The sequence below is a fragment of the Egretta garzetta genome, unplaced genomic scaffold, assembly GCF_000687185.1.
Source record: "Egretta garzetta isolate BGI_Z169 unplaced genomic scaffold, ASM68718v1 scaffold335, whole genome shotgun sequence".
Classification (NCBI taxonomy): Eukaryota; Metazoa; Chordata; class Aves; order Pelecaniformes; family Ardeidae; genus Egretta; species Egretta garzetta.
Genome location: NW_009259795.1, coordinates 145,163 through 157,296, shown reverse-complemented (window position 1 = coordinate 157,296; position 12,134 = coordinate 145,163). Strand labels below are relative to the sequence as shown.

Below are 12,134 nucleotides of genomic sequence, written 5' to 3'. Positions count from 1 at the left end.
GAGGTGAAGCTCCTCCGGGAGTAGCGGGGCTTAAAACCTCCCCTCGGTATTCATAGAGTACGGCTGCCTCGCAGCCTTCTCATAATAACAGTAGTAAATTGTAAACCTCGCCTTATTTTCAGCAGAACTAGGTGCTCGCGGCGATTAGGGGTTAGGTCTGGGTCGCCCCCTCATTCAGTCCCTTCCCCCCCATTACTCCTCCTTTTGTTTCTAGAACACCTTTGCTTCGGGTGTGAGTAACGCCGTGAGCTCAGATAGGCTTGTCCACGGGCAAGCGTTATCAGCAGGATGTAAACAGCCGTGCACAGTTGTTTGGGTTTTTTAGTTTTGTTTTTTTGTTGGTTTTTTTTTTTTTTTTAACTGCCATTTTGTTCTGTCTGCACTTTACTCAGCAATAAAAACAACGTTAAGCATGTGCTTTGCTCCTCCTCCCGTTTGGTGACTGAACTATGTGATGATGGCCAAACGTGAGTGTGTTGCAAGCGAGGTAGCGTGGGTTGCGCCCAGATGCGCAGGTCAGCGAGGAGCTGTTAGAATAGGTTGAGAAATTTACTTGGAAAATCTTAAGGAGTCGGGCATCCTAATTCTGCACATCTCTCTGTCCTGGTAGAGTTGTTTTGGTCGGGGCGGGGGGGGTCGGGGGGGGGTTTGTTTTTGTTTTTTTCTGGGGGTTTGTTCAGTGGTTTGGTTTTGTTTTTTTTCTCCTTTCTGTCAAGATTTTAAAGCAAAGCTGATTGTAGCAGCAATTTGGAAAAACGATGAGTGATAAATGTGTCCTGAGTATGCCAGAGAGATTGATGGTTCAACCGTTGTAAGAAGTGATAAGCAATCGTTGTTTGAAAAGTAGGTTGTACCTACAGTAATATTTCGTATCAGTGTCTTCCTTGTTGAAAAGGAAGTTGGCCTTGGATTTAAAATGGTTAGATCTTTAGACTACCAGATACATAAACCAAAGTGAACTGTCTAATTGCGTTTGCCTGTTTCTGTATTAAATCTGCAGAAAGGTTTGTTCTCTTAAGTGGCCTTTTTTTTTTTATAAATTTTAGATTACTCTGCACACTTCTGTAGGCAAATCTGCATTCTTTCAACTTTGTTTTATCGTTAGGCAAGTTAGGAGGTTGAAAACAGTTATGGTTTTTAAAACGCTATTACAATACTTTAAATTCTGAAACCAGATGACAAAAACTAGCTGAACAAATTAATTAGAAATTAGGTGACAAAATAGTCATCTAATTCTTAAAATAATATTTTTTTAGTCTTGTGCTTAGACACTTCTTTTCTCTTTGGAAAAAGTTCTGCAAGGAAACATTTTTGAAAACTTAGGATTACTCTCTCTTTTCAATTACAGGAGCATCCAAGATGTCAGTAATACAAAAGTTGTCTGGAAATGGCTTTTCCCATCCCCTACTTTTCAAGCCATGGCCCTTGGAACACGTAGCATCTTATTTTCTTGGAAGGCTGTGGCCTGAAATTCATCATCACTATAGTGATGGGCCGTGTAGGCTCTTTTCTTCATTGGCTGTCTATTAAAAACTTGGGATAGTACCCCACCACTTCGGAAGTAGGCTTTGATCTATAACCAACCTATGTCAACTACTTATAACTCATCAAAGTTAGCTCAGAGGTGTAACCTGTAAGATACTTGTTGATGACCTGGTACACTTCTGTCAGCCATGTCTCACAGTAAATGTGCTCTATACGTGAATCAGCTCTACTGTCCATGCACAACAGCCCCTACAACGTGCTAAGGGAGAAAATCCAGAAATCGACCCCCTAATGCTGTGATGAATCTAGCCTACCTAACAAGAAAATTTATGCACCTTATATATGCTACCTTATTAGCAGAAGATGAGGTTTTCTTGCTTTTTTTTCTGTACTGGTGAAGTTAGTGGCTCAGCAGAACTCTTTCTCAGGTGGAAAGCTCATTTTGGCACAAGAGTCATGTTTTGCATCGTCTCATAGTCATGAGCTGTGAATCACAGTACATAGTTCTCAGGAAGTAAGTAGAGGGGTTTTGCCGAGTACTGTTTTCATCTTATGATTGCCCCCAGGTGCCACTGGGATTTAAAAATGTTGGAAAAAAACCTGAGAAACAAATTCTGTTCATGAGTCTTTCATGACCGTATGTTCAGATTTGTTTACATCGTTTTATGAATAGCTTCAGACCTTAAGCGATAGCTTACTTTTGTCATGTGAGTAGGTAAGATTAAAGTGTTTTAAGGATAGGTAAGGAGATGCTGGCTTTGAAAAAATAATCTGTGGTGCATTGGATGATAAACAATATGATTTTCTAATTGTGTATTTAGGGCATTATGCTTTGTTTTAAAAAAGATTTCTAAACTTTTACTCAGTTGCAGTACAGAGCAGGGAAAGTTAATTGTCCAGATCCCAGATGAACTGGGCATATGATAATCTTGTATGTGTGGTTGTACTTGAATGTTAAACCAGAATGATTCCACTGTGTATGAAGTCCATGTTTATTTTACAGAAATCATGGGGGCTGGGGGATGTTTAAACCTATCAAGCCCACCCCACCCCCAGATTCTCTTAGCTTTTTAGAGACTAGAATGGAATGTATTGTAGTTTTGTGTGAGGTCTCATTCCTAGTCCTTTAGAATACAATATGCATTGCAGGGAGGCTTTTAAAAATAAGTGAATGGATGCTAACTTCAACTGTAAGTTGGTGCGTACAAAAGAACACACTTTGAGCAAAACCCAATGCTAGATTTATTTCACATGTATGTAGTGGTGGGGTTTTTTTTCCTCTTTAATGTAATATAAGGCAGAACTTATGTGAGACCACTATGGAAGAAGTATATGCTACTGAGAATGAGCTAATATTTTGCCTCAGAATTGCTGAATTTATTATAATTTTTGAAAAAAGTTTGCTTACTCTTCTGTAAACTTCTTTTGTGGGTTGAAACTTCCAGACTTAGCGAAAATCTTTCATAATCCCTACTTACTAGTATAGTTGGAAAAAGGGAAGCACACCAATGTTCTGGGTGAAATATGTTTTTAAGGATACTGATTTAAAATAGATGTGTATTGAAGTAACCTTTTTTTTAAATGAATAAAAAGAAAATAAAGGGGTTTCCTGTCTGGGAATAAAAATAAATTGGCCAGATACAACATCTGCAAGATGCAATGCCTGCAAACATGCGTACGCTTATTATTTACTTTCTTGCCTGCCTTTTGCCTTCCACAGTTTCAAATGTTGTTCCTGGTAAATAGGACTGGGGCAGCAATATGAATGTCACAAAAGTGTTCAGAAGAATACCTTTCCATTAGTGGGCAAGTAGAGTGTTAATCAACAAAACAGTAAAGCAAATGGGGTTCAAAGTGTTCTCAAACACAAAAGTCACTGGAAGGAGAGTGACTGTTACAAATGGATCGGCACTGTTAATGATTAAAGAAGTAATATTAAAGATATCTGTTTAGATGGTAATGTTATTTTTAGACTACTGCTTCAAACTCATTGTCACTTGCATTTTTTTCTTCGGGTAGGGGGAGGAAAAAAAAAAACACTTGCAGAAGTGTGGTTACAGAAAACCTCCACAGTTTTTCTATTAATATTGTTCTTTTCAGCTGTGTTCCATTTACAAAATATACAGATTTTTTAAAATTATTTTTATAGAATGAAACGAGGAAGGAAAACTAATGAGGCCAACTGCAGTTCATCTGAAGAAACGACTGAGAAAGAATCCAAGAGGCACAAGGTTATAGATGAGAAAACCATAGTTGTCCAGAGTCCTGACTGGGCAAACCTGCTTCAAGACATTATCCTGCAGGTGTTTCAATACTTGCCCCTTCTGGATCGTGCTCATGCATCGCAGGTCTGCCGAAGCTGGAACCAAGTGTTTCATATGCCTGATCTCTGGAGGTGTTTTGAGTTTGAACTGAATCAACCAGCTACGTCTTACTTGAGGGCTACGCATCCTGAACTAATCAAGCAAATAATAAAGAGGCATTCCAATCACCTGCAGTATGTAAGCTTCAAGGTAGTATATTTTATAGGCTTTAAAAGTAATTTTATAAAAATAAAAGCATCTGTTAAACTGAGTTCTTTTTATTTTTTTTTTTCCATTCAAATGTTTTAAGGAAATATCTCTGATACTTTTGAGACAGTTTTGGTGGTTCATCTATATAAATATCAAAGCATGAGAAGTGTGATTTAATTAATGTCAATAATGTAAATACTGATGACAAGTGATAATTGACAACTGTGATCAAAACAGGTTAACATGCTGAAGATTAAAGAACATCACTAAATGTTAGGAAAGGCTTATGATGTTACTTTTGTGATTAGGATTGTCAGTTATTTAAAAAGAAATATGGCAGCTCTCAGTGTGGTAGGCCTTGTTTTCAGGCCTAGTATACTGAAGAAATGGGTTCTCTGAAGGGCACGTAGGTATGGAGGTTACCTCCCAATTAATTTGTTTCTTTGTATATGTTTTCAGGACCAAAACATGGAATAACAGTTCTGAGCATACTTCTTCATTGCCTTAATTCCATTAGGTGGGGGTTTTTTTGGTTTGGTGCTTTTTTTTTTTTCTTAGCATCTTAGCTGCTTAAAATTCTTCCTCAGAAAAAGGGCAGAAATACTGCAGTTCTGATACTACTGTACGTGTGGGTACCTGCCTCAGAATTAAGTTTTATCAGGATGCATAAATTGAGCATTTCTCCATTTCACATCTGGGGGGTGGGGTGGGTGTTGGATCTAATACTCATGGTTAGAAGACACTTAATGCCCAGTGTGACTGCTAGCAAGCAACTAGCAGTTTTAGTACCAAATTATATGGGATCGTCCGTGTATGGCATCTACTCAGCACAGCTGCGGTTCAGTTAACTGAACAAGTACATGGGATTTGCGCAGGATGGTATATCTGCTGATTGTGCTTGGCTGAGAAATACCATTTGGTGAGAACCGGCATTGTTAACAACATGGAATTATTTTCAGCAGATGAAAACCTTTAACGTTGGCCTACATACCACTGTGTTTTGGAAGAGTGCTGTGAAACAGTCGTGGCTGCTTATGCATCAGCTGTGCGACAAGTTTGGAAGGGAAATAACTTCTGCAGCCAGGTGGACATAATAGTTGTTTCTGAGATCTGGCAGTTTTAATGCAGGAATAATCAGCATGCGGGTAGCTGAGGCACCTCTGCCTGGTCATGTGTATTGCTACTGCTTGATGCAATACCAGGTACAAACTGTTATCACAAGGTTTTCAGGGGTTTTATCAGTGTCCAAATAATGAAATTTATAGAGGTATTGGAATGACCTTCCCATGTCCATCTCCTGTCTACGTTGCTTTGCACCAAGAGTTTTTTAAAGATTTCAGATGCCCTTCACTTGTAGGGTGATAACCTGTCTCACTTCTTGAATGTTGTCCCCTTCAGTTGTCCTTCAGTGTTGTAGAATGAACACTGGATTGTAGGAAATACTAAGTAGCAAGGATGATTATGTGGAAGTGGATATAACACTCACTGTTACTCTGTCAAGGCTGAAAACTTAGGGGGGTTCTGTAGGCAAAGAAAGATTGGATTGTTGAAAATCGAGGTTTTTCAGCTTGTTTTTGAGCAGAAAATGAATGTTATTAGACTTAGATCAGTTGCTGACAAGTTAGCATGGCTTATGGTAGACATAAGATTGATCTTGTGATCAAGCTTTTTACTATTCTGTAGGTTTGCAAAGCTGTCACGCCTATTGTATATAAGAGGTTATTCAAAAAGCACATCTGGGTGTTGGGGAAAATCCACTGGAGGCACAGTAAATGATTTGGTTGTGTAACGAGTTGACTAATGCAGACTACTTTTTCAAAGTATCCACTGCATATCTGTTGCGGTATTAATGATGAAGGCCCAGTCATATAGGTCCAAATGGTAATGCACTTAACTCTCCAGCAGCTCTGTGTTACGAGCTGTGTCACCATAAACGGAAGCAGCTTTTTCACACAGTAAAGGATTTATAGAATTCCTCATTTTGATAAGAATGTTAAGAGTAAGTGGGGTAGGCTCTGGACCCAAGTGAACCTCCACGTGCTTATTTGATGTGGATTGAATATCTTGGAACAAACTGTTTAGCTGACCCCTCACCATGCTAAATTTTACCGAAGTGTTTAGGAGAGTGGTAGGTGTATATCAAATTATCTTGGATTTTTGGCTTATACATTTTGGGGGGAAAAAGAATGACGTTGATGGATTCCTAGTGAAGTGTTTAGTGTGTGTGTGGGGGTTGACATCACATTTCAGAAGGTAAAGTGAAAAAACCATTAAAGTACCTCTACTCTTGCTTTTTTATAAAGAGTGTATTTGATGGAGTGTTTTCTGAACAATAAATCTGTTTTGTTTTAAGGTGGACAGTAGTAAGGAATCTGCAGAAGCAGCTTGTGATATTTTATCACAGCTTGTGAATTGTTCTCTGAAAACACTTGGGCTAATTTCAACTGCCCGGCCAAGCTTCATGGATTTACCAAAGGTATTTTAATACATATATGTTTCTATAGCAGAGTATTGCAGCAGTTCATACAGTATTTCTATAACCTTATGAAATGTTGTTTTGTAAGAATATGAATCTTTGGTAAAGAAAACTTTATTACTGGGCTCCATTAAAGGGAAGAACTGAGATGTCAAACTAAGGTGGAAAACTAAAGATTCACTTATTTGCTGCATCATGTGAGAACTTAGTCCTGACCTTGCTCTTCCAAGTCCTCCTGTCTATTGACCTCAATGTAGTACTGAGCGACATGATGCAAGTCAGGAAGCTGGATGATTCATGTTTGTGTAATTGTACTGTGGGACTGTGGGGGGAGACGATTATAATCGAATGAGTGGTAGAGTTTTGTCCATGTGAACTTGCTGCAGGGATTCTATTATCTTTGAGCTCTCTTCAGAAAGTGATATGATCATGATTTTCAGTATTTCATGTCACGCAATCATGTGTGGATTCTTGGGCAAAGTGCACCGTTTTTCCGAAACTTTCTGTCAAATTCTTACCTTGCATGTTTACCAAAAATTAGACTTTTTAGAAGGCATCTAATCTAGACAAGAACAAATCTCTGGTATGTGCTCCTAAACAAGAATTCTGGCTAGTGAGGTAGAAATGCACTGTTGCTGAGGAGCAGGAGAGTGGTTGGGGTAATCCGGGCTGCCTGTTCTGTGTCAGGGACATCTCTGATGTCTCGCAGCCTCAATTCTCAAATCCATGCCACATGTATGTGAAGGGCCAGATAGAAGAGACTATTAGCTGGATCTCAGTGATGTCATTGCTGATGATGGCAACAAGGACAAGGAAGAACTAGGGACAGCCTCAGGAAAGGAAGTAGGCTATAAGGGTTTAAGCAAGTTTAGCTACAGAAGGATTATCAATTATTATCCTTGGCAGTGATCACAGCCACGTCATGTAGTTCTCTTGAATATTTATTTTTAATCCTTAATTTTCAAAGAGGCTTTCCAGATCTTTAATTAGGTTTTGTGTAAGTTTTTTTCCTTTTTTGATGTGCTTTGAGATGTGACTATAAGAAAACCTGAACGTAGTGAAAAAAAATCCACAGTCTCAGTGTGTTAGCAATATGTGCTCCTTTCAGCTCTTGCATATTGATTTATTTCTTAATCTGAATGCTGTTTTAGCTCTCTTGATTTTTCACTTGAGGGATATGTTACGGTCCTATTCAGCTTGCTGAATAATTATTTGTAGTCATTCATGCTATGGTTTTATTCAGCTCCAAGGCTTCTAAAATATAGGCTTCCTTTTTTTGTTCCTAATAGGTTCACATGTGGCCTTTAAAAAATAGATTCAAAATGAACTCTAGGCATAATTTGCCTTTTGATGTTTACCACTCCAGTAATATTGTCACCAACAATGATTTTTAAATTTTCTTAGGCCACTAATGAAGCTAAAGAATTGAATTGGACCATGAATAAGTTCTTGTGGAAAGCCATTAGTAACAGGCTGATTGGTTGACAAGCAGGCAAAGATGAATGGGTCTGAAAAATAGTTAACACTACAGAATTTTTTTTAATCAAGACTGTATAGGAAGTCTAAATTACTTTGCATTATCTTTGTCAGTGCTGTTCTGATTTGGAGTGATGTGACATATGGCAAATATTTGTACATCACATTTAGCATAGTCTTTTCACTAAGCACATTCTACATGAATCTTTTCAAGAATTATACTGTAGGCTACATAAGTGGCATTATTGAAAAGACATTAAATCACCAGCTTTTACGCTTTGGGATATCGCCAGTCTTCCCTTAGCTCTTCAAACTACGGTTTCAGCTTACCTGTTTTTGTAAACGTGGTTAACTTTCTTTGCCTTTCTATTTAACAGCCTTCTTAGCGAAGGGAATTACAGTCTAAATACAGAGAACAAAACCACAGTACTAACACTTTTGGAATACAGAGCGGAAATATTATTAAAGCACCTTTTCTTCAATACATAATGGATATAATCAGCATATTGTCAGTACAGTTAGAAGTGGTCCCTAAAGGCAAAATGCCTAATGCTTCTGATTTGAACTTTGTTTCCATTTGCATAAACTGACTTTGACAGTTTATGTTAATGTGAAAATCTTAATTCCTGCTCTAAATCTAACTCTGTGTGAGTTTCAGCAAAAGTTACAAACGCGTCACATAAGAATGAGCAAGTACTGTTGCCAGGCCTTCTCTCGTATAACTGTATTCAGGATTCTACATGTGCATGTGGCTCAGAGTGAAACAATATTGAAATCAAAGTAGCAGGTGATATTATGAGGTACTTAATGTAGTGCATGGAGAAAGTACTTCAGTCTTCTATTCAGTCAATCTCGTAAGTAATCATGAAGATAAGCTTATTATTCACTTCCTTCTTACCACCAATGATTTCTACAAGCTCTGCTGTATCTGCTTCTTAGTCTGTGTTTCTCAAGTTAAGGTGTCCTGGGCTCTGTCTTTACTGGTAAGTTTCAGTGGTTACATAAAAATGCTGAGGAGCAACCTTGAGTACTGCACCTAAGTTACCTATGCTGCTTAGTCGGTAATTAGTTGATCACCTGCTTGTTGGCTCTGTGTGGACCACTCCAGTTAGCTTTGCAAGATAAATCCATTCAAACCCCAAATACTCTGTGCGGGTGGTAGGCAGGTGGTGGTAATGTTTGGCTTTGGACGCATTTTAACAGTACAGGGTTGCCACTCTTGGCTGTGTCTGCAGTCTCACCAGTGCAGCACAACTCACCATGTGGGAATTCCTGTTCTAGAAGATGCTTCTTTTGGAGTGTGACTTGCTAATTATCCTCAAAATTACAGCATTTTAGGCTTTCTCTTTGCTTATGGTCTTCCTATAGATTTAGGTTTGTGTAGTGGATTGTCCTGGGTGCCAGGTTCTTGGTTTATGTTTCATGTTAAGACATTCTGATTTGCCAAATACATAGACCGATAGCAAAAAATGATTATACTTCCTCTACTCAAAAATATATCAATTTTAGTATTACTTTTTAATTATGCAATATCGAAAGAGTGCTTTTTCAACAAATGCTGTCAATAAGTAAAAGAAAACTAGGACCGCTGTGTACAGCGTAAAGCCATTTGAGGTTTTTATGTCAGATACTACTGTTTCATTTAAACTTTTTCTTTTCCAGTCTCACTTTATTTCCGCACTGACAGTGGTGTTTGTAAACTCCAAATCCCTCTCTTCGCTTAAGATTGACGATACACCAGTAGATGATCCATCTCTCAAAGTGCTCGTGGCTAACAACAGTGACACGCTCAAACTGTTGAAAATGAGCAGTTGTCCTCATGTTTCTCCAGCTGGTAAGCCACTGTGTTTTGTTGTTTTGGTGGGTTTTTTTTAAATGTATGCATTAAATTCTGTCTGAAACCAGTAAACTCCTGAAAAAATAGGGGTGGGATGGGAGTGAGGATGAATGTGGTATCTACAGCAACTGTCATTGAATAGAATACTAATTCAACTGGTTGTCAGTCCATCCATCCCACCACTCGCATAGTGACTACTGAGCTAATAATAAAATAGTGCACATCTGTTCTGAGCAAATAACTAACCGTTTGTGGAACTTAAAGGACTATGCCTTCACTTGATGGTGCACTACGTCTGCAATGACTATTTAAGTATTCCAGTATTACTAAGCTTTTTGCAACACAAGTTCCTTTTCTGCAGTTCATTATGTATGGGTTTTGAGCATTGCAGTGTCATGGATTATGAAGATGGTTTTGCTGGAGAGTAAGTGCAGACAGCATCAACAAAGGGGAGATGAGACTGAGCTGTCCGGAACTTCTGCCGTTACCAAATGTACTTCATTAACACTCTGTGTTTGTAGCAAGAATGAAGCCAGCTCGTATCAGAATGAAAGCGCTCAGACTGTTGAAGCTCAGAGAATTAACGTTTGTGTAAGGTTTATGCAATGCCCAGGAAGTTTAAGATTGATTCACAGCCCATCAACTTAAGTGTTAAGTTTTTCACTGAGAAATGGAAGGGGAATTATAAATGAGAGGCTGTCAATTTAGTTAAATTCCTCTTCTGAGGAGAAGTCAAAAATGCTGTAGTCACTGTAACTTTCTTCATGCAAATATATTGCAACTGTAGATATTAGGTTATTATACATAAAATTCACCAGCAGGACTCTGAATATGTGGGGAAAATGACACTGTAGCAGAGGGCATGTTACTGTAACAAACAAAATGCAAACTTAATACCTTTTGCAGGTGTAGCTCTTGAACAAAACCTTGTGTTTGGTTTTGTATAAAGAAGTCCTGAAAATGCAGGTTTGTTTTGCAGCAGATTGGTCCAGCAAAGTGTTCACCGGAGTGTTAACTGGAATGTTATTTCCTTCAAAAGCTTTGCAGTTGTAGGTAGGGGGTTGTTCAAATTAGCTTGAGTGACTGGTTTTTCTGACTTAATTTTGTTTGAGGATTCTTGTGTTCCTGAGAAATACAGGATCCATAATGTGTCTGTCAAGAGGAAAAGGCTCCAGCAGTGATTTGTAGCTAGGCAAAGAGAGTAATTTCCTTGGACTTGGATCCAAGAGTAGCCTGACAGCTCTAGCAGACTTCACTGGCTTGTGGCTCATCCTCGCTAGAAGGTTTTATGGAACATCATACACTTGAGAATCTGTGAGAGGGGCATGGGTTTACAAAGTTGTTTGACTGTTGTATTCTGTTTGATGTATGATGGATCTGGTGTGATGTTTTAAATTGAAGGGTATGAAGTGGCAACGCCTGTTTAAGGAACAAAGAGTACAACTACTGTTGTCCTTCACTGAGTGGAGGCGAATAGAACAGGATCAGATGCAGTAGAGACAAACAGAGAGTGCTAAGCAAATGGCAGTAGGATTTGATTGCTTAATTCAGGTAAGGGTGTGCCTCGAGATGGGGGGGAAAAAAAAAAGTGGAACAAAAGAAGGGAGTTGGTATGTGGGTAGTTGGCTTTGGAGAAGACAAGCTGCAAAAATGAGACTCTTGAAGGAAAATGAGAAACTTTGAGCACTGACACCTGATTTTTTTTTTTTTTTTTTTTCTAATGGGATTATAATTAGCAGGCTGCTATAAAGGTGGAAATACTTTAACTGAACCGAAAGGGCCATGAGTTACACAAAACTAATTACTTATAGATGCACTGAAAATGGTGTGACGGGCCTTCAAATTGCAGTTTGGGGCTGGTGGTGGGGGAACATTCAATCCCAGATTAGTTCTTAAGAATTTTGTTAGCAGAGGACAGAGAAGAGTGATGTGAGTAGTGCAGGAGAGACTCCACTGCTGCAGGGGTAAAGGGAACAGTTTGATATCAAACTGTGAATTGCTTCCAAAGGATCCTCTGAACAATCCCGAAGTTACTGTGCAAAGACAGAGAGGCGTGTTTGGGTTTGGGATGGGGAATACAGAGGCTGTGATGTATTTCTAATCTTTGTGAGCGTATCTGAAGTTTCTTCTGCTTGTTGTCTCTCCTCTGAACTTTAACTTGCATTAGAACTGCAACAGTACCTTGTAAAACAAAATAGTTATTTTTAAATCTATATTGATGTGCTGTTATTTACTAACTGAGATACTAGCTATTGGAATGCTTTCTGCACAGGCTGTGTTTCTGCTTTCTTTTGGGGGCAGGAGGGTTGCTTCTCTTTGAGTGGGGTTATGGGGGTGAAGAGCGGGG

The 12,134-nt window shown here is 38.8% G+C and overlaps 1 protein-coding gene across 2 annotated transcripts in view; it reads left to right on the top strand.

Moving 5' to 3' along the window:
* The first annotated feature begins 661 nt into the window (after positions 1 to 661).
* The window catches only part of FBXL3 (F-box and leucine rich repeat protein 3), a 15,860-nt gene continuing 4,387 nt past the window's right edge, over positions 662 to 12,134 (top strand). Inside the window, exons 1-4 of one of the 2 annotated variants that reach the window (XM_035895209.1) lie at positions 662 to 843; positions 3,635 to 3,986; positions 6,352 to 6,474; positions 9,613 to 9,784. In XM_035895209.1, coding sequence (XP_035751102.1) covers positions 770 to 843; positions 3,635 to 3,986; positions 6,352 to 6,474; positions 9,613 to 9,784 — 721 coding nt within the window. In that variant the 5' untranslated portion in view covers positions 662 to 769. Of the gene's footprint in view, positions 844 to 3,634; positions 3,999 to 6,351; positions 6,475 to 9,612; positions 9,785 to 12,134 lie in introns of both variants that reach the window. The other variant, XM_009639678.2, reaches the window with a different exon arrangement.